Here is a 26468-nt window from a genome sequence, read left to right on the forward strand (position 1 = left end):
TTCTACCTCTGTTTGGCTCCAGTGGCATTTTTCCCACCGGGATCCCCAATTCAGAACACACAGTACCTTTTCACTGCTGCCACCCCTTCACATCCTCCTTTCTCATCACTTCTGGATCCATAGTGGAACATCGCCATTCCCTGCCCCCTCCCTTTTTTGCGCCTCCATTGCAAAACATCAACTCAGTGGCCACTCCAAGCGGCTGGAGGACAATAAAACCGAGTTGACTAGTTTCACCGCCATATCATGACCCCAAACCTCTGGTCCGCACTGAGTGCGTGCTCAGTCATCTCCGACTCTTGGCGATCCCATGGACTGTTGCCCTCCAGGTTCCTCTGTCCGTCGAATTTTTCCAGGCAAGAATACTGGAAGGGGTTGCCATTTCCTACTCCAGGGTACATTCCCCACCCAGGGATCGAGCCCGCCTCTCCTGCATTGGCAGGCAGATTCTTAACGACTGTGCCAGTGCCTCCAAACAAACCCAAGGATTTAAGTCAATTTGCTCTCCCAACCCAGGAGGTCTCCTCACACCTCCTACGTCTCGTTTCTAATTGTCTTTGCAAATACTTTCACAACTGCACTTAAATGTCAAACTCTGCAGGGTTTTCAGAGGACACCCACGCGCTAGTGTTTGCGAGAGGCTAGTAAGACGCTGGGGCAGTCATCCAAGAAGGGGCGCGGGGCTCGGCCTAGAGCTGTGGAGGCACGGCGGCTCGGGCGGTAGATGTGAAAACAATCCGGGCCGACTTCACGCTAAGGACGGAAGCCGGAAGAGACCAGCAACCTTCAACATACGTCCCAGGTACCGCGGCGCCTCGTACGTCACTCCCGGCGACGGCGAGGACGGGCGTGACGTCACTTTCGCCGGCGCGACGCCTCGCGCGTCAGTCCCGGCGACGGCGGCTTGCGACGTCTGGACGCCAGTTCGAGTAGCCGGGCAGAGTGAGGGCCGTGGCCCTCACGCTCGAAGCGGTTGTGCGGTCGCCGGCCAGGCAGCAGGGGGTGGGGACTCCCTCGGTCCGCGGCCCAGCAGTTCGGGGCGGTGTGGGAAGGCTGTCTGGACGCCGCACATACGCCCCCGCCGCGCGTCCTGACGCGCTACGTCGCCGGCGCCCCCGCTTCCGCGTCATGACTTCCGGGCGTGGAGGCCGCCATCTTGCTCGTGCGGAAGCGGCGCGGCTGGGTGGGAGTCCCGAAGTGGGAGTTGCAGACGGTGCGGCTGCCGCCATGCCGTCGTCGCCACTGCGGGTGGCGGTGGTGTGCTCGAGCAACCAGAACCGGAGCATGGAGGCGCACAACATCCTCAGGTAGTTGGGGCCTCCGCCCTGGCCCAGCGCGCCCCACGGACGCCGGCCGACTGGCCGTCCTTCCGGCCCCGGCCTGTGATGGGCAGTCCTGGTTCCTAGTCTCGGACCTAGCCGGCCCGTGCTGGGCGGTCCCGGTTCCTGGCCCGTGTTGGGTGGTGGCGGCCGCAGTTGCTGGCCCCGGCCCTCCCCGGTCCATGCTGGGCGGCGGCCCCGGATCTTGGGTTCGGACTGACCCGTGCCGGGCAATCCCGGCTCCCGACCCGTGCTGGGTGGCGGCGGTTACCAGCCCCGGTTCTCCCCGACCGGTGCTGGGCATCCCGGGTTCCCAGGCGGGCGGTATTCGGCGGCTCCCGAAGGACGGCCAAGAGGCCGCGCCGCGTCCGGGCTCATTGGCTCCGGGGCCGTGTGCTGCGAGGACTCGAGAAAAGCTCGGTTCGTCCGGTTTTTCCCATATGTACCTAGTGTCAGGAAAAATGCAGAATGTGAGCCGAAATGTTTCCGGATGACGGGAACCTCGAAAGCTGCTCGTAAACCTGAAAGGCTTATGCTGTTCGTGTCTCCTTAGTACTCACATCTGTATCTGAAAACAGTGACCTCCTTTAAATGCTCTGCAGTGAGGTGGTAAGTTCCAAGCCGAAGCTTAGGGTCCACGAGAGGACAGCCCGGCTCTGTCCAGGGCGTGTCGCCTTGTATCAAACGTGGAAAACTTGGCACGACAGAATCTCAGGATAGCACAAGTCGTTAAAAACACGGAAGTGGCCTGTTTTAACTTAATACATTTGTGTGTTTACTCCTGTTTACATTTTTCAAGTCTCATGCAAAGAATTCCTTTCTCCTTTGGAAAATCTCCAGTCGACAATTTCTGAATCACACGTGAATTTGGTTTCACTCTTTTAGTTTATATTTCAGTGGTAACTGCCTTTTTGCGAGTCTGATGTGTACGTTTAATAAAAGTTTATTCCCATTTGATAGTTTTTTTCGTTCAAAAGCACGTCACAGAATGTGAGATTGATCCCTTGTGTTACAGTTAAAAGTTAGGTGTACATGTCATCTTTGATAGTAAAATAAAGTTGAAATTGCTTTTTCTCCCGAAGTTTGCTTACTTGGACTTTAAAGGGCAACCATGCCTCGCTTCCCCTACCGCCGCAGTCAGCTTTGACTCTCCCAGTGAAATCAGAGTTTTCCTGCACTCCTCATTCTTTATGAAGCTGGACATACCAGGTGTCCATGATCTGCTAGTTAGGAGTTTAATTCTTCCCTAAGATGTACCACACTATCCACAGTATTCAGTTAATGTGTTTTTTTGGTCGAATGTGGTATGCTTGAAACCTAACAAATTAATGTGGAATTTATTTCTAAACTAGAATTTTTAAAGTTGTTTTAAAATTTGGAAAGGCGGAGGATTACAGTGTGCTTGATCTGATCCCCAAACTGCGTGTATCTGTTCAGAGTCACTAAAATATATGTATTTTAGTGGTAAATATAAAGAAAAGACTGCAAAGTTCATATTCATGGAAAATTATTCAAGGAAAATGAAATTTAATATCTTCAGTTAGAATAACAAGTGACCTGGAGACCACCTCATTCTGCTGACTCTGGCTGGTTCTGGATTCTTTGTTTTAAGCTCTTCTCTGCATAACAAAGTTGGGATGGAATCTTACAAAAGGAGGTGTTTTTAAATTTCCTCTAGCAAATTTGTTCAGTCATTTCTAAAGTTTTGCCTACCTAATAGTCCTCAGTCACTGCAAATTACAGTCCCTTCCTTAGTTTGAAGTAGATGGTATAGCCTTGGTACTCCTGTGGAAAGGAGGGTGGAGAAGAGCCCCTGGAGATAATCACCAAGTAGGAATGCTTGTGTACTTTTAGCCATTTTACTGTCTTTCAAATTTACTCACGAATGAGAGCCAAAGGAGGTAAGTTTAGAGTAACATACATTATTTATCTCATGAATGTGAAGTTATTTTAGATATGAATCTTAATTCCTAAGATGTTTATATTTGGGGGACTGTCTTCCTTTTTAAAATAATAGTGTTTGCGTGTTGCAAAACATCCTTGCTGTAGAAGATGGGGAAGATAAGAATCACTTGAAGTACTGTTTCAGTGTACATCCTTCTTTCTGGATGTTTTCTGTATATACATACACACACTTAAGAAAGATCAAAACACTGTTCTGTAATCTCTCCACAGGATGTCAACGTAGTTTGATTTCAGTGTTCATTTCTGCTTTTATTTTAGTATATTGGATTTAAACATATCTGTTCAGATTGAGTAATGGCAGTGGTTTCAAAATTGATTGAGTAGGCAAGCAGTCCTGTGCAGTAGTCACTTTGGTAATCATCCCTAGTGACAGACGTGGGGTGGTTTCTCAGTTTTATAATGTCCAAATCCTTGTGCCATTCATGTCTCTTTGTACACTTTTCTAGTTATTTCCTTTCCATAAATTGCTGGAGGTAGAATTGCTGAGTCAAAAGGTAGGCATATTTTACATTTTCATACATTCTGCCAGACTGCTTTCCAGAAAAGTGCCTATTTACAGAACTCCCATTTCCTCACAATATGGGCATTATTTACATCTTTTCATGCTGCTGGGGCAAAATAAGAACTTTGCCTTTCCTTTAGCTTTAAAGTTGCTATTGAGATTGAACAAATTTTCATGTCATTTTTCACTTTTGAAACTATGATATTCTCTCCATTTGGATAATTCACAAGGTTTAATAGCATCTTTAAGTAATTTATATAATGACTTTTGTTACAAGTAGAGCTTATAGAAGATGTAGAGACATGAGACATAGGCGTTAAAAATGATTGAGAAAAGTATTTAAAAATGATATGATAAGGGACTTCCCTGGTGCAGCAGTGGTTAAGATTCCGCACTTCCAGTGCAGGGGGCACAGGTTGCATTCCTGGTCAGGGAACTAAGGTCCTGCTGCCTTGGCGTGGCCAACAAAAAGTATGATCGTGAAAACAGGAAAATTGCATTTGCAGTTTAGTTACAACTGCATAAAACTGTGCTTAGGAAAACTTCTGAAATGAACTGTCAAAGGGAATGTAGGTTTTTTTAGGCTACTCTGGGTCTTAGTTGCAGCATGCGGGATCTAGTTCCCTGACCAGGCACCAGCCCCGGCCCCCTGCATCAGGAACGTGGAATCTTAACCATCAGACCAAACAAATGTAGTTAGTGGAATGTGCATGCTAGATTGTTTATTACTGAAATCCAGTTTTTTGCCCTGTTGAAAGTCAGCTCAGGCTGTATTTTTCTGACAAGTTGAATATAAGTATTAACAAAGGTTGGCATTTTCTAGAGCTAGCCATAATTTCCCTAGGGTAATCATTTTTGATCTTTTGAGACTAAATTGTTTGAAATACTAGTCCTGGGAATCCTTTAGGTTTTTAAAAGGAGTGTAGGAAGACTGTTTCTACAGAGCCTCCTATTCTTTGTACTCTGCAGATTAAGATGTCCCTTTGGTGCCAATTAAATTACTTTTTTGTTCCAAACTATCTCTGGATGTTAAGGAGCATGTTGATTTTTGGAAGCTATATTTTTAATTGTAGTAATTCAAATTTTAAAGAAAGATTTGTATAACTTACTAAAGTGAATTCTTAGTCTGTTTTCAATTGTAACTTCCTGGGTAGTGTGATTTGGGGAACATAAGCAGACAGGCTTCAAATGTGGAAGAAAGAAGTTTAGCGTCATCTCTTGAGCCCCTCTGTGCCAGGTACTTTACAAATGCATATGTCATTTCATCCTCACAACTCTTAAGATGTCCACACTGACAGAGGTGAGGGGATAAGACCCAGAGCCAGAAGCCCCAGCTGGTGAGTAACAGCAAGGTTCTGGACACAGGGCTCCAGTCCTGATGCACAAGTAACGTCCGATGGGCTGGGGAAGGATCCAGATCCAGGGTGTGGGGAATGCCCAGGCAGCTGAGGCCCTGTGATTCTCCGATTTGTGGTGGGGCTCTCAAGTGTCAGTGTCCTCAGTGGAGCATGTAGACCCCAGCCACAGTGGGATGGAGGTGCTCAGACCTCCTCTCCCAGGGGTACCTTGGATCTGAACCCTGGGCCACTTGACACAGCACACTCCCCATGGTGGTGCTGAACTCTCCCTTGTCTTGTCCTAAACCAGGGAGGGATGGTTAGCTCTGCCCAAGGCTCCTTGGGCTGCATTTTTTTATATTTCCTTTCTGGGTACACTTGGCGAAGGTGAACTGGAGACCATTTGGGGAGGTGGAAGGATTTGAAATCGTGTCTTTAAGGATGGCAGAAGAGGTTCCTACAGGGGACATGTTTGCCTTCATAGATCTTAAGGGACTTTGCATTGTGTTTGCTTTTTGTCTTTAGGGGGCAGAACTAAGACCAGAAGGATTGGTTGGAAGAAGGTAGATTTCTGTTTGGATCTGAACATTGAGATGAAACTGGGTAGACCAAGCATAGTATCAGTCCAGCAGCTAAAACATTTTCCCTGCCTTAAGGATCATCACCAACCTTCTGTAGGTGAGAACAGGTCGAGCCCAGAGAAGGAAAGATAGTTGGGCGGGTTCACTATGATAAACAATGCTTAGCGCGGTGTTGGGGCTGAGACGACTCGAGTGCTAGATCTTAAAAACCTGCTGTGTGCTGGCCCCCACCCTGGGGAGGCCAGCAGTGACCGGAAGAGCAAGTTGACCTTCGAAAAGCCAGGGTGGAGGAAGAGCTGGCCTGGAGCAGGGACATCCAAGCAGGAGCTCTCGTGGGGAAAACGGTGTATGTTTGTCACAAGCTTTGTGCACTGTGACCTCATGCTGAGAAGCCTCTTGGTTTCTACTTGACCTTGTGGGATGGTAGGAGTAAAATAAATTCTAGAAAGCATTTATTGAGAAGTGTTTTGCTAGTGGTGACATTACTGGAATGTTAACATTTCAGGAAGTTGATCTCAGGCTTGCGGCTGTACCACAGTGAAATTGCAGGCGGATGTTGGAAGTGTGATGGTGTGTGAGCAGTTGCTTTGTGTTGGGTAAACATGGGGTCGTTGTGTAGCTAGAAACTAGGCTGATTAATAAGTCGTGGATGGTTTTACCTGTAGTAAAGGTGACATCATTGTAAGCACATTGTGTCCCACTTAGAGGCAGGTCATACTTTCAGAAGTTTGGCAGTGGTCTAGGATTTCAGTCTTAGCCAAAATAATGCTTTGAATTAGATTAATAAGTACACTAGAAAATAGGGAAAATACCATAACCCGTAACCTATGCTGATAATTTGTGTGTTTTCATGATCAGTTCATTTTAACTTTTTATTTTACCTTTAGACATCAGTACTGAAACAATTCTGTTTTCCAAAATTCAGCATTTTCTATGATACTATTATCTTTTTTTAACTTTAACATTTTTTTATCTTAATATTTAACATAATTAAAGTATGTCTCTGATAGTGATAGTTTTTTGATACCTTTATGAAAACAAGTTTGATAAAAATTTGTCTGGAAGATTTATTTAACATACGAAATAATTGGCCCTTAAAGCTTTTTGGTTGTCAGGAATACTTTTATAGCGCTCAGTCCTTTTATGTAAGAAACACATTGTCACTGTGCACAGTCACATAAGATGGGCCTGTGTTGTCAGCTGCGTGAGCTTAGAAGAGAGAGCACTTCTGTTGCTAACTAGCCTTTTTGCCACTTGTGAACATTTTGCTGGGGGAAGAACAAGCCGAATTTATTTTTTTGTGTGTGTGGTTTAAATGCTTCTGCCAGTGAATTCCTCTTTTGGGGGGTTTCATTTTATTTTTAAATATGTTTGGGTAACTAACTGTTCAGGCAGTTGGGGAGGCAGTGAGAGGGCACAGCTGCGCACCCCTGCCCCGCACTGGCCGGATAGTTTCTAGTGGGGAGAGGGTCACCTAGCCTTTCAGACACCATCAGGCATCCTCTGAGATACCCTGGTAAGGGGTCAGCCACCTGAAAGATTAGCCCAGGTTATCTTTGGGGTAGTTTACTTTTAGCATATGGACAGTGTTTCCTTTGGGCCCTAACTCCAACCTCAGACTCCCCTATGATAGGAGAGGAGGAGAGGAGATGACCCACCCAGGCAGCTTGGACTTGCTGCCCCAGCAGTAACAGGGTGGGTGGGCACAAAAGACGCTGTGCTGGGGCCTCTCCATCTCCTGGAAACCCTGTGGGCAGCTTTTCAGTGGCAGCCCTGCACTGCCCCGACCTGACAAATCCTGGGGTCCTATTGGGGTCTGCATTACAGAGTACAGTATGTGTTGGGGGCCCCAGGGCACCCTGTTTCCACTCTGCTATCACCCCTGTGCCATGGTTTTGCTGTCCTGTGCTTCCCGCCACCTGGGTCCTGGAGGGTGCCTTTATGCCATGCTCCCAGAGTATCTGAGGAGAGGGTTTGGGTCTCTTGATCGCTGCTAAATCCCAGCACATAGCAAGCTCCAGAAAATACTCCTGGATCAAGGTGTTACGACAGACCTACCGCCAGTAGAAATGGTGATTGTTTTCCTTAAAACCTCAGCCATTGGGGTTTTAATAATCTCTTTGCTTCTGCTGGGCTAAACTAAGGTTTGTTCACTGTATATCATTAATGTGTTTCAAGAGTAGTTGTACCTGGACCCGTTTTAACAAATTTGAACTTAGATTTAAGAGTTGTGTTAGTCGCTCAGTCATGTCTGACTCTTTGCAGCTATATGAGCCCGCCAGGCTACTCTGTCCATGGAATTCTCCAGGCTACTCTGTCCATGGAATTCTCCAGGCAAGAACACTAAAGTGGGTTGCCATGCTCTCCTTCAGGGGATCTTCCAGACCCAGGGAGCAAACCCAGGTCTCCTGAATTGCAGACAGACACTTTACCATCTGAGCCACTAGGAAAGCCCCAGATTTAAGAGTTAGGCTCATGTAAATAAGTTCTTTGAAGTGAAGTCACTCAGTCGTGTCTGACTCTTTGCGACCCCATGGACAGTAGCCTACTAGGTTCTGCCATCCATGGGATTTTCCAGGGAAGAATACTGTAGTAGGCTGCCATTTCGTTCTCCAGGGGATCTTCCCAACCCAGGGATTGAACCCGGGTCTCCTGCATTGCAGACAGACGCTTTACCGTCTGAGCCACACTTCAGGATGGAATAAGTTCTTTAACAATGGATAAATATTTCAAAAGAATGACCACAAGGAAATGACAGATATAGAGATACCTTTTTTTTTTTTTTTAAGAGTGATGGAGGAGCTGTGTCTAAGTGAATCTTTCACGTACCTTTGTTGGGAAACGTTTTATTTCTCCCATTGTTACCCAAAATGATTTTTGGGACCCTTTTTGGAGCCGACTTCATAGATAGCTAGCTGAGAGAAGTGGGCTCAACCATGATTTCTTACTCTGACCTCACAGGCCCTCTCCCATAATTAATTTATCATTATTTGGTCTCAGATGACATGTTTAAAAGAATCAGGGCTGCCACCAAAGGACAGACCTTTCTCCCCAGATGTGTGCACACCTGTGTGGCTTTGTGACAGACCCAGGGTGGTCTTAGATGGTTGTCCAACAGCTGTGCTCACGCAGCCCCCCGGCTTGCTTCCTGATGGTGTCACACCTTAGGCTCTCTGTTTGGGAACTGGAGTCAGCCCCAGGTCCCTGGGGACTGTGTTTCTGTGGGTATGTGTCTTCTCATAGCACACATCCCTCCCTGGTGGGCCTGTTCCCTCCAGGGTATTTCTGGGATGGGGAGAGTTGGCTCTATGAGGATAAGGTGATTGTTTCGGGCAGTTCTTGTGGAGTAGCAGCCATCGTGAAGCCAGCAAGACCAGCATGGCCCCTGCTGTGTGCTCCTGTGGGGACATGGCTGTGACCTATCCTCCGTCACCATCTTGGGAGGGAGTGGCCCCTGGGCTGTTGTCAGGGGGGCCTTCAGCCCCAGCTTGTTGGTGCTCTGACAGAAAACATTTCTTCTATTGTGCATTCCTGACCTGCTGAGGAAACAGATTCAGATTCTGGTGCCATGGTCTCCGGGCATCTGCTGGGGGCCCTTGCGTTCCAGCCACCCTTCTTTGAGGTCTATTTACATCTCAAGTGGCCATGACCCAGTAGGCTCCTCAGTCATCTCTGCTGTCATCCATGTTCTCCATCATGGGCAACGTTCAGGGCTTGGGTGGGGGCACAGCTTGGGCTTCTAGGGGTGGAAGGACAGGGCTTGGTAGACACAAACCCGATGAGATGCTTTTAAAACGTATGCCTGTGATGCTCTGTGGTGCCAAGCATGGTGACTGTGCTCCTGGACCCTTCATCTGCACAGTGGCACCCCTGAGTGACCTGCAGGTCCTTCCTGCTTCTCTGGGAGAACAGTGACTCAACTGGGCTTCTGGAACTGCTGTGTCTAGTGGGAGGGACCGTGGGTCTCGCCCCATGGGCACCATGGCCCAGTGAGGTTTTCCTCCTCCGTCCCCCTTTCAGCAGAGAGTGACTGGCAAGGGTGCCCACGTGGTGGGGGAGGGCCCGCATGCTGGCACTTCTCTGGGTGCTGGGCCTCGAGTGTCCAGATGCACTGGCTCCTCTGTGGACCTCCCATTGTGACAACCAAAAATCGCTCCAGAAGCAGCCAGACCCCTGAGTTACGATAAAATGTACAAAAAAGCTTGAGACACTGAGAGGTGGCCGCAGAGCCCACAGCGCCGTGAAGAGTACATCAGCGCTGCCGGTCTCGGGGTCGGCTACCAAGTTGGTGGGTAGGGACGCATCCACACGGGCATGCAGCAGTGTGTGAACACAAGATGAGGATGAGCAGGCTGTTTGACGCAGACACTTTGAGCACTCCCAGCCTGTCAGTTTGAGAGGACACAGGGTCTGCAGCAGAGCCCCTGGAGTGAGGACAGCCACGGGGCCACGTGAGTGCCGTGTGCGACTTGCAGGTCCTGCCTGCCTGACCATTTATCAGGAGACACTCAGCCATCCCCTTGTCTTCAGGCCTCACAGGCGTTGCCTCGAGGCAAGAGGCCATTGTGGGGGTGCTTCTCCTGCCCTGGGGGCTCTGGGGCTTGTGTCTAGGTCCTGGGAAGCCGGTGTCAGGGCAGCTGGGAACCTGGGCAAACAGTTTCCTTTTAAGAGTCGCACGACAGTCAGACGACAGGGTTTTCTAGGTGAATTTCACTTGACTGTGTGTCTGTCCTTGGCTTTCACAGATAGCCGCCTCATTCCCCGGCGTTCACTGGTTCTTTGTCTTCTCCTTGGATTGGCTTCATCTAGCTTGTGTAATGTGCTGCAGGATTTTTTAAGATTTGAGTATAAAATACTTAAAAATGGAGAGACTTCCCTGGTGGTCCGGTGGCTGAGACTTCACCTTCCAATGCAGGGGATGTGTGTTCAGTCCCTGGTCAAGGGAGCTTAGATCCCACATGCCTCATGGCCAAGAATCCAAAACGTAAAACAGAAATGATAATGTAGCAAAATCAATGAAGATTTTAAAAATGGTTCACATCAAAAAAAAAAAAAAAAGAACTGAAGAACATGTTCTCTGCAAATGGCAAAATTGTTCGAGTCCATTTCCTGTTCCGTTTTAGCATTTTCTGTCTTGTTTAATCCAACTGTGATTCTCTGTCCTTTTGTGTCTTTCAGCAAACGAGGATTCAGCGTCCGGTCCTTCGGAACAGGAACTCACGTGAAGCTTCCAGGACCAGCACCCGACAAACCAAACGTTTATGATTTCAAAACCACATATGACCAGATGTACAACGATCTCCTTAGGAAAGACAAAGAACTGCATCCCAGTGGCTGCCCTTTAACCCCGAGGGCTTGTCTCTGGCACGTGTCAGCTGTGGGCACCCCTCAGGGGCACCTGTGAGGCGGGGGATGCGGCGGCCCGTGCGAGGTGTGCGGGGTCACTGGGTCTCTGTCTCTGTGCTTACGGGACAGTCCAGGGGTTGGAGACCACGTGGACACAGTCGGTTAAGGTTCTGGTGCGGTGTTAGAGCAGCTTAGGTGAGGAAGGTGGGAGCCCGAACCCTGTGGCTTCGCGCACTGCAGGTAGGTGTGCGTGCGGGTGTGCCCTGGTCCACAAGGGTGCCTCCCACCCTGGTGGTGTTCTGGAGATCACAAGAGGGCCATGGTGGCTGCAGAGGAAGCGTGTTAGAAGCAGGTAATCTGAGAGGATCTCATTGCAGAAAGACACAAAGCAGACTGGGTCTGCTCCCTGAGACTCACCAGCTTCTTGCGCACGTGATCCCAGGCTGCGGATGGTAAGGCCATCCTGCTGGCTGGGTTTTGACCAGGACCTTTGGGGTCACCCCGAGTGCTTTAGATTCCTGGGCCTCCTCGCGTTACCTCAAGTGATGGTGATTCTTGGGGTGGAGCCCAGACACGTTCCAAGTGAAGGAGTGTAGGTGCCATGTGGAAATCTGTCTTCATGTTGGCAGTCTTGCAGTCTTTTAATAAACTACGAATGTCCTCTGTACACCTCTAAGTTAGTTAGGTGCGAGGGACCCCAGAGGCCATTCCAGCAAAAGTACCGGACACAGGCGGTTGCTGCATGCTCTGTCACTGCACCTGCTCCTTCCCAGTTGCAGGGGGAACGTCGGGTGGGAGCATCAGGGCAGAAACAGGTGTTTCTTGTCAGTACTTCGGCCAGGCACTGATGCCCGGGTCCAGGACTCGCCCCCTGCACGGTCCCCAGGGTCCCCCAGCGCACCTGACCCACGTCCCCTTCTCAGAAGCCCCAGAACCCACATTAGAAACAATTAGGAGCACTTCCAGGGAGCTGCCAATTGTGTCCTGGCCTCCATGGTGGTGACGGGCTCTGGTAGAGACTCTTCCCTGAGATCTGAGCAGTGAGAGCCGCCCTGGCCTTGCACAGAGGTGTCTGCCACGGCTGCTCCCCAGGGCAGAGCTGGGAGCCTCACTCCACGCTTTTGGTACTTGCACCGCAAACACTCTGTTGATGGCTTATCTTGAGACCTTGTCTGTTTTTGAAGACTTGTTCAGTTAGCACCATTCATGTTTTAAAAGCTCTTAAACTCAGCAAGAGAAATGAAACAGGTAATAGTGCACTTGCTGTGCTCCCTTTGTCACTGTACCTCAGGTTATCTCACACAGAGTGCTCTCTGCGAATAAGCATTCACACACGAGACTAGATCTGGAGGTGTCGTGTGTGTGCCCCTGGTAGCTTGAGACAAAGGGGCAGGGCCCAGCCTCTGAGTGCTCAGATGCTTCTCCAGGGTGACTGCACAGGCCTGTGCCCCCTGGGAGTGTCCAGGGGATGGCTGTCCTTGCTGTTGGCAGTCACACCCTTTGACTGCCCTGTCGGCGCCCTCTTGAGGCTCTGGGAGGGACCATTGGTTTCTTGCTTCACTTGGGTGGGATTTTTGCCCTCTAGCTGTGGGTGGGAAGGGGCCAGACATGCAGTGCTTGGCTCTTCCTGAGTCAGCCTTTGGCCTTTAAAGGGGGAGTGTGGGGGATCTGGGGCTTCCACACATAAAGGGAATGGCAGAATGAGTCTGCTGACTTGGGCAGGTTGGTGATCACAAGTGGGACTGGAAGCCCTATGTCCCCATGTGTTTGGGACACAGCAGACTAGCTGAAAACCCAGGACTGTAGCATGAATGCCGGGGCTGTTGCAGAAGTGGTGGTTCTTGTAATTTGCAATGCAAAGCTAAGAAAATACTGTAAGATGTAAACCAACATTCAGTAAATGTTCAAATTTTCAGGGGAGAAAAAATGCCAGTCATTGGGCAGAGGCGGGAGTTGAGACCGAGGTGCTGGTGGGGACAGAGACAGCCCTGAGGACACTCGGCAGGGCCGAGGATCCTGTGGTGCTTGAGCCCTCAATGGTGTTAATTACTTGGCTATAAGTAGACGTTTTGATTCTGATGTCCTGTCCACAAACAGGAGTGGGGTTGGGGGCCTGCCTGCTTCGAGCCCCTGGCGACAGGTGTGGTGACGAGCACCTGCTGAATGTTGCTCAGCCAGTGAGTAGAGCCAGACGCCTGGTGAGGTGTCCTTGGCAGTGCAGGAAGTCTAGGCTCACCTCACCCTCCCAGACACGGACGCCTCCAAGGTGGGACCTGGCCTTGACTATAAGGAGGTCCATCCACTCCAAGTGTGTGGGTCCCAGGATTGTACAACCAGCAAACAGAGAATGTTCTCACCCAGGAAGCCCCCACAGCCTCTGGCCCACCCCTACCCGTCAGGTTGTACGACTTGGGTCTGTAGCAACTGGCTTCTGCCTGACACCTGAGGTTTGTACAAGTTGTAGCAGGTACTCAGCTGGCCTTTCTTAAGTGTAAATTCCCCCTTGACCTTAATTTCTTTATTCCTTCTGCCTTGGAGTCCTTTTAAAAACTGATCCACTGCAAACTTGGTGTTCCACGTGGGGCTTTAATGTAGCTCCGGGGTCAGGTTGGTGGAGGCATCCAGGTTTTTTTCATTTCCTGCCAGAGCCAGTTTCCACAACTGAACGTCCTCCCTGGCTCCCAGCATCGGCTGTGTGGACTCTGTGGCTTAGCCTCAGCCTGCTGGCCACCTTTGGGGAAAGAGAAATGGTTTCTTCTAAATGTAAGGATGGCCTGCCTGTGACCTGATGAACAGGGTCCATGAGCCGTCACTGGAGGGGCCGCCCAGAAAGGAGAGTCAGGTGGGGTCCTTGGGGCTCCTTAGAGGGTCATCTTTATGTAAGTTCCAAGTAATTGCTTTGTGAATTATAAAACCATGTGTCTTAACATGGGAAGGAATGTGTGGCTATAAATGCAGTTAATGTAAAATTTTTAATATGTGTGACCACTTGCTCCCCAAATGGTGAGCTGAAGTGCTGGTGTAACTATAACATGTTCCCAGATCCTGACTTGTCCTCGGAGCTGGAGGCTGCCTGTATAGCTGTATCTAGCAGACTTGCCCAGTTTATCTTGTGGATCTTTTGTAACTAATTACCTTTGGGGTTTAGATTTTTTTTAACTATTCATTTTCATCTTCTCAATTTCATTGTTTTTTAGGCCTTAGATTTATGTTTACACTCACTTCTCTACTGTGTACTTTTTGTTCTCTTGGGGTAAAAGATAAAAATAAAGGTGATTTCTAAGATTGTAAATCCCACAGCCTTCAGACCTCCATCCTGGGTTCGAAGTCAGTGGACACGGCAGTTCTGTCCTATTCCAAGGCCCTAGGCTTTTCCAGAACCTTGTTCTTGTGGTCTCTCAGACTCTTAACCGCCTTCTTGTGCTGTGCTCAAGGGGGTGTTGGGGGGTGGCTGCCCAGCTCCGGGCCCTTGCCCTGGAGATGCTCTCTGCACCTGAAGCCCCGCAGGCTCCTTCAGGCCCCCACTGTCGGCATGTTCCGCCTGCCCACCTTGCTCACAGTCGTGGTCGCTTTCCCTGGCCCCGTACCTGCCTGGACACAAACTCGCCTGTCTGACCCCATCTCATTTCATCCTGGTTGGCAGCTGTGGTCTCAAGTGGTTTTTGAAAATGGTGTCTGTTTAACATGGGAGCGTGTTCCTAAGCCAGACACTGGTACCCAGGGAAACTCTGATCCAGTTTTGCTGATACTTAAGCTGTTGGGTTTCAGAAAAGCACTCATGCTTAAAATTATGGCCTTAAAGATAGATGAGGCCAGAAGAGTAGCTTTCATGTCTGCCAGACCATGCCCCAAGTTGAGTGGCCCGCTGGGTCCCTTCTGAGTGAATACGAAGCCTCAGGCCTGGTCACTGCACCCTGCAGCAGGTGTGTAGACAGCAGGTGACACCGTAGCCCACGCCAGTGTTTTCTCTCTGCCTGGTGTCCAGGGTGGTGAGGCCATCGCAGATCTCAGCACCAGACTGCCTGCCACTGGCCCTGGGCAGTGGTGGGACAGGCGCTGGGCAGCTCAGCAGCCTTGGGAGCTCCCTCCAGGGCCGGCCAGGTGCTCATTGCAGGGTGGCTGCAATCACCCTGATGAATATTTTTTTCAACATGAGCAAGTCCCACGTGACAGCTTGTGCTGAGCGTTCCTCAGGGTGTGTTCCAGGAGCGCCCCAGCCATCTTGGACCCTGCGACCATCTCCAGTCTAGAGCCATCTGCTCTTGGCCTTGCTCACACCTATGTGTGGAGGGCAGCCCCCTGACGACTGATGGGCTGAGTGTGTTCTCATGACGACACACAGCAGCTGCACCACCCACCCCCCCCCCCCCCCCCCGACAACTGCCACCTGTTCCTGGAGCCCTGGCCTATCCCCAGCCCCTGGGGAAGAAGGGCTGACTCAGCCACAGGAGCTGCAGCCTGGCTGTGCTGCCCCAGCCCCGAGGCCCAAGGGAGACCCTCGTGCTGCTGCTCAGCGCTTTTCTGTGAAGAGATGGACTGGGTGCCATGGGGAAAGGGTGCTTCCTGCATCCACAGCAGGTGAGGGTGATCAGGGCTCTCTGGGGGGAGGGGGTGCAGTCAGCCTCTGGTCCCCTCCCAGTGGCATTTGCATCTGGAGTCTGAACTCCAGGTAACCTGTGACCAGCGTTGGAGGGCTAGCTGGCTGGGAATCCTGGTGAGCTATGACGGGTATGAGGTGGGGGCTGGGTAGGCATCAGCAGTGTGTTCTACCCTCCACCCTGGGGCTGGGCCTGGGCCTGGCTGCAAGGAGCAGGAGGAGAGGGCTGGATGGGCATGCTGAGGGTGGGTGTGGGTCTAGGCCCCAGCACTGTGTGGACACAGTGGACATGGCTTCCTCTGACCTTGGTGGGGGCAGAGTCTGCTGATGAATCCCTGAGCTGGGATGCTGGTGTAGCTATGTCCACTCCAGCACTGACCCCTTCTCAAGGTGATGTGGACTGGAGGAGAGAGCACGCGTGAGGTCTCAGGCCAGAGCTGTGTTGCCAGCAGGTGCTCCCCTCACCGGCCCCACATTCCCTGTCCACAGGTGAACCTGCACCTTGCCAGCGCCATCCTCTCAAGTGAGGGACCTGTCCAGGGTATCTTTGGAGCACGTGTCCACTCTGGTAGCGGGTGGAGGTCGAGGGGTGTCACAGGTGCTCTTGGGGAGGGCCTTTCCCTGGCATGGAACCTGTATCTCCCTGGCTCATGTTCAGGGGCATAGCTACCCTGTCAGGACATGTGCTGTCACCGTGACCCCCAGAAAAAAAGAGCGGGAAACCTGTTGGGACAGGCTCTGCTGGGCCGCCTTTGGGTTAGGGTCCTGTAGGTACCAGGGGACACTGGGCAGCGCCTCTCCTCCCGTAGCCTCCTCTCAGCTTCTGTCCTGCCCTTGGGGCTCACAGCTCTTCCCTTGGCTGCGGTGTTTCCCAGACACCTCCAGACCCTGGCTGCTCCCACAGGTCCCCAAGGGGAGCCCGGTTGGGCACGGGTCGGTTTGCAGTGATCACTGGCGTCTGGGACCAGCCCCCAACCGTCTTCTTATCCAGACAGTTAATTTTCTCATGCCGATTGCATTGTCTCGAGGGCCAAGCTCAACCCTCTCTGAGTGGGCTCAGTTGGGGGCGTCTGGGTCAGGGGCCACCCTGGGCTTGGGGCTGTTTCTGCTTCAAACAGTAACTGGAATTTCAGTGAGGGAGGGGGTCATTTTATTTCTCCTGGAACTCAAAGTGTTTGGGGCAGATCTGCCTGGCACTGCTGGGAGGGTGGGCGGTGGTGGATGGGCAGAAGAGAGGCTCCCGGAGTGTCACCACATGCCCCCGCCCCTGCCCACTGTACAATGCTTGGGGTCTCTTCTGTTTTCGAACCATTCTGCATAGAAGTGATTTGATGTTTGTAGAGTTAATTTATCATTTGAGGATTTTTTTCTCAAAAAGTTTTAAAAAATAAGTTAATTATTACTAAAATGCTCCAACCTAGGACTGAAGCTTTTACTTTTGTTTTGAGTTTAACATTCCTATGATGTTGCACACAGACAGCTGGGGACAGGTATGTGTCTATTTAAAACAAAACACTTAAGACTAAAGATACATTCCCCATTGTGTTTTTATTTATCCAGCCAATTTATTTTTTAAAAGTTCTATTTTCTTGAGCTTTTTCTCAAATGAACGTAGTCTTTTACCTGATTTGGATAGCAGTCGACCTTATTTAAAAGTCTACTGATACCAACTCTGGTTTAATGATATGCTTGTCACCTGCTCCTTTCAGGCTGACTTGAGAATGAGGCCCTGACCTTTGACCTCATGGATCCTTCCGGTTACACTGAGGGTCGCAGTTTGTGTTCTGGTGGCCCAGTTTTGTTTTTAACACCATTTGAGAGTGGAGGTGGGCGGGTGGCAATGTTTCCTTTGAAGAAGAGATACGGTGGTTTCTCACCCCGCCAGGATCCATGTGGAGGTGGCCAGGTGCGTGGAGCCCCTCATGCTGTGCCCATCCAGGGAGCGCTGGGGGCAGTGCTGGTTGATCAGACCCCCACCTGTGAGCCCAGGCCAAGTTCCAGGTGTGTGTGTGTGTGTCTCTGTGTGCAGGGGATGGGGACAACCGTGCCCTGGAGCCCAGGCCTGTGAATAGTGTGGTGCAGCTGGTTACGTGTAGGACATGATTACAAATGAAATGTATTTGCTGGTTTCCAGTCCATTCTTTACTGACTTGGGCCCAACCACAGCAGCTGTGCTGCCAAGTTGCAGTTTGGGGAGTTGTGGCCGGGTCTCTGCTTCTGTCTATCCTGCCCTTTCCCGGCTGCCTGTAGCCCCGCCAGCCCAGGCCCAGTCCCTTTGGGTGGTCCCCTCTGGTCCCTGCAGCCTTCAGCTGTTGGGAGCACTCTCTCTGTCCAAGAGGTGTGCTTTTCTGATTTTTATCCTTTCTGTACATAATACGTGTGACACAGGTGTAATGGCACAGTTACACTTCCCGTGTTGCCCTGTGCTGTCCTCCGGGGTGTCCTGTTTGCAGCACGTGGGTTTGAGACACCCATTGTGATCTGAAGTCTTCTATCTTGGGACGTGGCTGTTTAACAAGCATGTGGTTGTCACAAATGGTCCCGTGGAGACAAGGTTGGGCCCAGCCTGCCCTCTGGTGGCCAGCACCTGTGCTTCTTGGGTTTGTGCTTTTTTACAGGGCCTTACCAGGCCAGTGGCTTTGACACAAAACCCTGGGGTTGTTGTGACAGCAGATTGTAAGTGGCATGGGGAAGCCATGGGCAAGGGTTGGCCCTATGCAGCCTCGGCGCTCATCCAAAGTGAAGGTGGCAAGGTTGTTGCTATGTTATGAGGCTAAAATTTGAGTGAAATGATTGAATTGTTCCCAGATGGAGGCCCATTTCCCTACTGAGCTGCCCATCCCTCCGTGCCTGGAGGCTTCATGCGCAGGGAGGGGGCTCCTAGCTGCCTCCCTCAGGACTGGAAGGGGTCTGAGGGTAATCTTGACCCTCTTGAATCAGCAGAGAAAAGAGCAGGGCAGCTGACCAGGGCTCCAGACAGCTGGACTTGGAGTTGGGAGGTTACTGTGGGCTTCCAGGGGTGCAAGGTCCTGCTGACCTTGGTGCTATGCTTGGCCCAGCAGGGTTTGCAGAAGCCTCAGCTCTTGCCCAGGGCGTGGCCAGCCAGTTGTCACCTGTCCGGGGCAGCGAGTGCCTGAGCTTCGCAGCTGGGGGCTGGTCCCTGCCTTCGAGTACCTTCCCCAGAAGCATTGGGCCCCTGCATGAGGGGTTTTGCAGCTTCCATTCCTGTTGGAATGAGCTCAGAACTGGAACTCGAGTCAGGTAGGAGGATGCCTGAGCAGAGTGTCCTCTGCGGGCGCAGCCCACCTGGCAAGCCCAGCCAAAGGATCCAGGTTTACATCCCAAGCTCAGCCCTGAAACAGGAAATGACAGGCTTGGCCTCATGGTGTGCAGGTGCAGAGGTCCTGACGTAGGTGGGCCAGGATGTCCTCAGGTTCTGACGGGTCAGTGTCCGGGGCGCAGCTTGGACAAAGGTATCCTCTCTTGGCAAAACTCCCATGGTGGTTAGACCGAGACATCCTTTCTTGGTGAAGCTCCTGTCATGGTAGACTAGGGCCTGCCCGAGTCACCACGCCTGCCCGATCCGAGAGTCCCCAGTGCGTGGTCAGAGCTGGGCTCCAGAGCCTGCTTGTGGAGAGTGAACGTGGGTGGTGGTGGACAGTATTGTCCTGAAGCCTCTTTCCAACAGGTGTGGAGCTGCACCGCCCTGGCTCTGCTCCCTCCTTCTCAGGGTTCTGTCTCTTCCCAGAGACCCTGCTTCTCTTCTCAGTGTTCTGAGCTCCGCTTTTCCTGGGTTTGTCTCCATCTCGTGTACTGGGCAATATTTGCGGGAATCCAGACTGAGCTGTCTCACCTTCTGGGAAGTGTTTCTGTCCCCAGGGAAGCCAGACCCTGGTGGGCCTCTGGGCTGAGTGGGGACATGGGGTCTGGGCTCCACTCTTAAACCCATACCCTTCAGGGGAGCATCTGACCCCGGTTCTTCCGGTGTGTCTGCCCTCCCTGGAATCCCTTTGTCTGACTTGCGCATCTGGCTTGGAGAGTTCCATGGACTGCGGAGTCTGGTGGGCTACAGTCCATGGGGTCACAAAGAGTTGGACACAGCTGAACAGCTAACACTTTTCCACTTTGGCTTATCTGCCCCCTCCGCCCTCAGCTATCTGCCTTCATGGGTACATCTCTGCTTGGACCCCAGGCTCCCGGCCTGGGCTGTGTGCCAGGGCCCTGCTCTGTGTCTACCCAGCCCCTTCGGCTCACCCTCCTGGGCCCTTGTCTGATGGGCACCTCTGTACAGCTGAGTCGACCCCCACCTGCTCCTGGGGAGGCAGGAGCAGCCACGTGCTTGCACTCCACAGGGTCGGCTGCCTCACTGCTGAGGGCTCAGTAAGGCCCTGCCCGTGGGTGCCCGTCTGTCATGGTTGCCAGGTGAATTGTTGAGGCCCGTTTCTCTGAGAATCGCTGTTGAGGCACATGTTCAACTGAACCTGTTTGTGAGCCAAGGACACCTGTGTAAGGGCCAAACCTCACTCTGAAAAGCTACCTTGACCTAGAACAGGCCGGAGGCCCTTGGGTGTTCAGTCATGAGCAGGTGCAGCTCCCCTAGCAGGCGGCCTTCAGGCCAGCCCATGGTGCCCACGGGTGTGTCTCCAGCTCATTGGTGTGCCTGCCTTTTGCTCTGGAACTTTGGAGGTGAGCCACCCTGTACCTGCTGTGTTCTATTGCACTGTCAGGACAGTCCCTGAGGACCCCATCCTGAACCAGGCGCTCTCCCGTGGGTTGCTTCAGTGACCCATGGTTGCTCATGGAGAAGCTGCTGAAGAGCACATCTCCTCTGACAGTAGGGTGTGTGTCTTTCAATGGCTGAGACGCCCGAGTGTCTCAGAACCACCCTCTGTGCTTCACTTGGCAGGAGGCAGACCCTCCTGTCTTCCCCAGGACCCCCCCGCCCCACTGCCCCGAGATGCCGCCAGTCACACAGCAGGGGAGGCGCCCCAGCCATCCTTCACCAGCCCCAGGTGAGAGTAGTTGGGATGCACTGTCTGCAGGCCAAGGGGCTGGGGATGCATGGCCGCCACCTCAGGACTGGAGCTGGAGAGGGGGTAGGAGCCTGGATGCTGCATTATCTGCCTGCACCCACCAGGACCTCCGTTCACCTGGATTGGACTTTTGAGCCTGCTTGGACTTCCCTCATATCTCAGTTGGTAAAAAATCCACCTGTAATGTGGGAGACCTGTGTTCGATCCCTGGATTGGGAAGATCCCCTGGAGAAGGGAAAGTCTACCCACTCCAGTATTCTGGCCTAGAGAAGAGGTCACAAAGAGTCGGACACGATTGAGCAACTTTCACTTTCACTTTCCACACTCGTCAAGGGGTTAGTTTCTGACAAGTGTCTGGGCTCCAGGGGTGGCCCCAGCCAGCTTCCCTCCCTCAAGGAGGCTCCCTGCTGTGGCGGGTCACCTGGCCCTTGACCTACTGTGCTCAGCCAGGCTCATCATTGCACCTGGGCCCAGGGTCACCACTGGCCACCTGAGGATCCATGGGGGTAGTCCAAGGGGCCTAACATGTCCTTCCCTCCTGGTCGGACCCCAGATGGGTGGGCCTTCCCTCAGAAGCCAGACCCTAATAAACTCTTCATCTTGGTGGCAGATGACTCTCCCTGTCCTGTCCCCTACTTTTCCTGTCCCCCAAGGTATGAAGCAGGAGTTCAGTTGGGTCCCTGTGAATCCGGTGGTTTGCAGCTTCACCCTCAAGGGCTTCGAGCATATGCTGGCCTTGGTCCTGCCAAGCACGGCCTGGACCCTGCTTCTCAGATATTTGCTGGAGAATATCCCCAGAGGCCACCATTACCCCTCTCCTGTTGCACTGACCAGGGAGCGGGTTTGATCTCTCAACTCAGCCCTTTCTTAGTTACATCACCTGAATTTCATCTGTTGGGTCATCTCTGTGAATACCTGAGGGTCAAGGAAAGGAGGAGGGGCTTTGCAGGGCTGCTGGGAACCCTGATGTGCAGCTTCCTGAGTGCCTGGTGGCCTTCTTGTGGCTGTCACTGTGAGTCTCGGTGTACCCTGAAGCTGGGCTGTCTGGCAGCAAGTCTCAGCCAGCGTGGGGATATAGGCGCCTCCTCCACCAGCCTGACCCATGTAGGGCCTCCCTGGCCCATGTTCCACAGGACATGGATGCCAGGCTGGCCCATGTTCCCTGGACATGGGTGCCAGGCATCCAAAAGACTGGGTTCTGGGAAGGCCAACCTTGGTGTGGCAGCACAACTACAGCAGGCAGCCAGGGACGCAGGCCAGAGTGTGGTGCCACAGTCATTACACTCTTCTAGAAAATGGCCAGAGCCAAAAACATTCCCCCCCTGCCCGCTAACAGGTATCTTTTCAAGTAAAAACTCTAAATTGATGTTAAAAGCTGTTTTCACCATCCAGGATGGTAGGAAATGTGTTTTGAGTAATATGAGCTTGTTTAAATAAACTATCTTAATTTAAAATCTGGGAAAGACAGTAAATGTACCACTCAGAGTTCCTAAATCAACTAATCTGTGTCCCTGAGTAGAGTGGGGGACATGCTTGTCCCACACTATCCGGAATGACCTTTAGAGACTACAGGCCCCATCTTTGGAGTGGCCAGCCCTCCCGTGGGGCCAGGGACACAGCCATCGGCCTTTGGGTGGGGCCCTGTGTGGATCCCTGGGGAGGCATCTCCAGCTTGGGGCCACCTACTTGGCACAGACCCTGACTGTGGGACCCATGTGTCCCATCCAATCTCCAATGGACCTGGGCCTGGGCCTCTTTGACTCTGCCCTCAGTTAACCCAAGGCTTCTCCCTCCTGGACACCCTTGCCACTGACGTGTCCTTTCTTGGATGGGTTTCTGGATCTCCTCACTGCGGTGACTGAGCCAGACTTGGGTATCCATGTGAGCTCAGTCTTTGCCGAAGGGCTGCGGTTCATTGCAGGCGTTGGCCAAGAAGCTGTAGGACAAAAGCAGCCATTAGGGACTTGACTTACTCACTTCCACTGCAGGGGGCAGGGGTTCGATCCATGATCTGGGGGACACAGAAGAGAAGGCTGTAGACACTTGCTCTGCTTCCTGGAAAGGTGTGAGTCTAAAGGCAGCCTGGTAGGCTGAGGGGCGTGTGTCCAGACACTAAGCTGGGGGCACTCATCCCCATCTGACTTGTCTTCTGCGGGGACTGTAGCACATTCTGTGCGCCAACCTCCGATCCCCACCACACACCTGCACCACCCTGATGCTCCTGCTGAGGAGGTGGCCCTGCCTGGGGTGCTGAGCTAGCTGGCTGGGGTGTGGGGCTGCTGCACTTAATGACAAGGGTCTTTATTGAAAGTTCCTTAATTCGAGTACTCAGCTATACGCAGAATGGCATTTTACACATGCTGGACAGAAATAAGAGGATCAAGCCCCGGCCAGAAAGGTTCCAGAACTGCAAAGACCTGTTTGACCTGATCCTCACCTGTGAAGAGCGAGTGTACGACCAGGTGGTGGAAGGTGAGCCAGCCCCAGGGCCAGACCCTGCACTGTGGAGCTAACCAAGGCCATGCCCTCCACCCTGCTGTGTATCCAGTGCTTCTGAGGCAGCCCAGCTCCTGTGGGCGGTCCCTGGTCCTGGCCCAGGGCTGATTAAGGATTCCTGGTGTGTCTGTCCCTAGAGGAGGGCATGGCAACCCACTCCAGTACTCTTGCCTGGAGAATCCCATGGATGAAGGAGCCCGGCGGACTACAGTCCATGGGGTCCTAAAGAGTCAGTGTGTCTGTGGGCTCCTGTGAGCAGGGGAAGTTGGGTGAGGCCACAGAGAGGTGGACAAAGGACCCTTGACCTTTGTGGGTCCTGGGAGGGGGATGGGGGCAGGAGATGGTGGCCTTCTGGGTAATTGCGTTCATCAGGGCAAAACCACCCCTGGTTGTGGCAGCATCATGTGTGTTAAGGGTCTTTTTGGCACGGAAAGAGCATGCATGGTGCAGAGGAACTGGGGCCTGGTCCTTTGCGAGTGAGGGCATTGTTACTGCCCCCTGCACCGTAGGCTGGTTGGTGTTTGTAAGTGTGACCAAGCTGCTAGGGGTCCCACTTGAGCACAAGCTTTCCTCCCAGCACAGCTGTGTTCGGCATGAGGCTCCGGGGTGGCAGGGAGTGTGCAGCCTGCTTAGATGCCTGATGTCGGTCCTTAATTGTAGTCCCCAGAGGCCAGGGCAGTTGGGTATCACAGACCCTCCTGTGCTCTGATTCTGAGGCCTCTGACTTCCATCTTTCTGTCACGGTCAGATCTGAATTCCAGGGAGCAGGAGACCTGCCAGCCCGTGCACGTGATCAACGTGGACATCCAGGACAACCATGAGGAGGCCACGCTGGGGGCATTCCTCATCTGCGAGCTCTGCCAGTGTGTGAGTATCAGCCTGCCTGGGCCGCCTCCTGCACACCAGGGCTTCAGCAGAAAACTGACCAGCCACTCAGTTCATGTTCAGATTATTTCCAAAGGTTACAACCCAGAACTGCGGAGGTGCCCACAAGTATGAGGGTCAGCAAATTGGTTCTGGCTAGAGAATCCCCCTCTGAGTATTTTAGACTGATCAGTCGCAGTGGAGAGCACCGTACCCCGTGCTGGTTCCATGGACACAGGCCTCCTGCCAGGACTCCAACACCTACTGAAGCTTGGGAGCCCCAGAGATGGTGTTAAAGGGTGCTGGTCCTCTTCATCCTCTGGGCTTATCATTCCAGACATCTGGCCCTCCGCAAGTGGCCGTGGACATCCTCCCTTGTGCAGGAAACCTCAGGTTCTTTCACGCCTGCTGTGTAGCTGTGCTCAGAGCCAGACATTTCCTCTTAGTGGTGCAAAAGAACCCATCCAAGGAGAAACTGCTATGCTTTGTCATACCTTCACCCGCGGTTTCTGCATTTAGGCCAACTAACTGAGTGATTGGAAAATGAGGAAAACAAGTGGCTTAACCAAGAAATATAGAGACAGGCAGGTGTGAATGTGTTTGCTGTGTGAGGGGCCCAGGCCCCTGCTCTCTTGTTACTGTGCCCAGCGCAACTTCTGTTTCCAGTGTGTCACACAGTCCAGGGTGGCTGCTGAAGCTCCAGCCGTTGCACTTATGATCTGGCCATCATGCAAGAGAAAGGGCTGAAGGGGATGACGCATCCTAGAAATAGCACACGTGACACCCACCTGGGTCATGCTTGTGAGAGCTTGCAGAGGAGAGGTAGTGCTTACAGGCCGAGACTAGGGCACCAAGCTGCCTTGGCCTTAGGCCAGCCCCAGGCCACCCGAGGGCTGCCCCTGGTCACGCCGCCGCCTCCTCAGGCAGTGGTTCTCCACCAGGGGCCATCTCACCACGTCTGCATGCACAGTGGGCCTCAGCTGGGAGACACTAGTGGCAGCTGGCAGGGGGTGCACAGCGTGCTGCCCAACACCCTGCTGTGCACAGGATGGCCTTTGGGCTTCCTTGCGGGGAGACATGGGCAGGTTGGGTCTGCCATTTGTGGGGACAGCACAGCAGCGAGTGTCTAAAGTGCGTGTTCACCTGAGCTCTGAGGCTGGCCTCTGGCTGCTGCTGCTCTGTGTCCCTGTCCCTGGTGGGTTCCCCTCACAGGGCAGCAGCTCAAGGTGGGTCTCTTGTCCACTCCAGATCCAGCACACGGAGGACATGGAGAACGAGATCGACGAGCTGCTGCAGGAGTTCGAGGAGAAGAGCGGCAGGACCTTCCTGCACACTGTCTGCTTCTACTGAGCCCGCCTGGCGCCCGGCCGCCACCTGCCTGAAGCCATCTTTTTGAACTTCCTTTTGTTAATACTTTTTCCTCCCTGATATTTGTTTTTACCTGTAGGTATTCTGCCGGTGGACGGTAGCAGTACCCAATAAACTGTACATATGAAATGAGAAGATACCTACATGCCAGATCACAAACAATCAAGTTTTTCCCATCTCACTTTCACGTAGGAGTGGGATCTCGATTATAGTTTTTCTTTAACTGAAAAAAAAAAAAAAAAAAGTTGATAGCACATGACCTCCAAGACATCTGCTTCTCACTGAGCATCCCTTTCCCGGCTCCCCTAACTGGCTGGAATGTACAAATCCCTGAATAAAGCAACAGGCTGTACTTTTTGGGAAAGAACCTGCCATTGTCCAATAAATAGATGTTGATGGTCATCTTGGCTTCATCCTGAGTTGCCTGGCCCCCCAGTCAGGGCCCTTGGACAGCAGTCCCAGGCATGTGGGTCACGGGGGTGTTCCTGGCACCATCCAGAGGGCTTCCTGTTCATAAGCCCCTGCCCCGGGAGCTGGGACCACTGTCTGGTGAGCCCTCCTGATTTCTGCAGCAGTGGAAAACCTTAAGTCCCTGCAGGAAGCTGGGCAGGGAGTTGGGCGGGGGGAGTGGTCCTGCGTAGGCAGTGCTGTCCCTGGGCTGCAGATGACAGGTTGGCCCAGGGCCCCCTCCCCAACCCCCAGCATCATGGGGCAGCCAGATCAGGCCTCTGACCTTCCAGGTTGACCCCTAAGGACAGCTGAAGCTGAGGCTGGCCCTGACCCCCGCAACGGGGGATTCTTTGGCCTTTTCTGGGCTCGGATGGCTCTGGAGTGATCTAGCTGGCAGCCGCCCTGCAGCCCCTCCACTAAAGGCAGCCTCTTGCCATAGTGGCTGGGTGCCGACCAGCCGGTCCGCAGCCCCTTACCCCGCGACCCCGGGCTGCGGGGAGGAGGGGCCTCCAGCTGAGAAGTGGGGAGGAGAGCGGAAGGAAGCCCGGGCCTCTCCAGGATAGCCCTGGCGGGTCGGGACGGGACGCGGCCCGCGGTCCCGGGGCTCTGG

At 52.6% G+C, this 26468-nt stretch overlaps 1 protein-coding gene across 1 annotated transcript; it reads left to right on the top strand.

The window, feature by feature from the left end:
• The first annotated feature begins 932 nt into the window (after nt 1-932).
• Nucleotides 933-25810, top strand: SSU72 (SSU72 homolog, RNA polymerase II CTD phosphatase). The gene is made up of 5 exons (XM_019976645.2): nt 933-1307; nt 10883-11026; nt 23013-23152; nt 23925-24043; nt 25289-25810. The coding sequence occupies exons 1-5, from the start codon at nt 1129-1131 to the stop codon at nt 25388-25390; spliced, it is 684 nt and encodes a 227-aa protein (XP_019832204.2). The 5' UTR covers nt 933-1128; the 3' UTR covers nt 25391-25810.
• The last annotated feature ends 658 nt before the right edge of the window (nt 25811-26468 follow it).

The sequence above is a fragment of the Bos indicus genome, chromosome 16, assembly GCF_029378745.1.
Source record: "Bos indicus isolate NIAB-ARS_2022 breed Sahiwal x Tharparkar chromosome 16, NIAB-ARS_B.indTharparkar_mat_pri_1.0, whole genome shotgun sequence".
NCBI lineage: Eukaryota > Metazoa > Chordata > Mammalia > Artiodactyla > Bovidae > Bos > Bos indicus.

Bases quoted from the DNA above. Each gene is read 5' to 3' on its own strand.
- SSU72 (XM_019976645.2), top strand. From the start codon at position 1,129: ATGACTTCCGGGCGTGGAGGCCGCCATCTTGCTCGTGCGGAAGCGGCG. The intron at 1,308-10,882 runs GTAGTTGGGGCC...TGTGTCTTTCAG, and splicing joins GAGGCGCACAACATCCTCAG to CAAACGAGGATTCAGCGTCC. The intron at 23,153-23,924 runs GTGAGCCAGCCC...TGTCACGGTCAG, and splicing joins GTACGACCAGGTGGTGGAAG to ATCTGAATTCCAGGGAGCAG.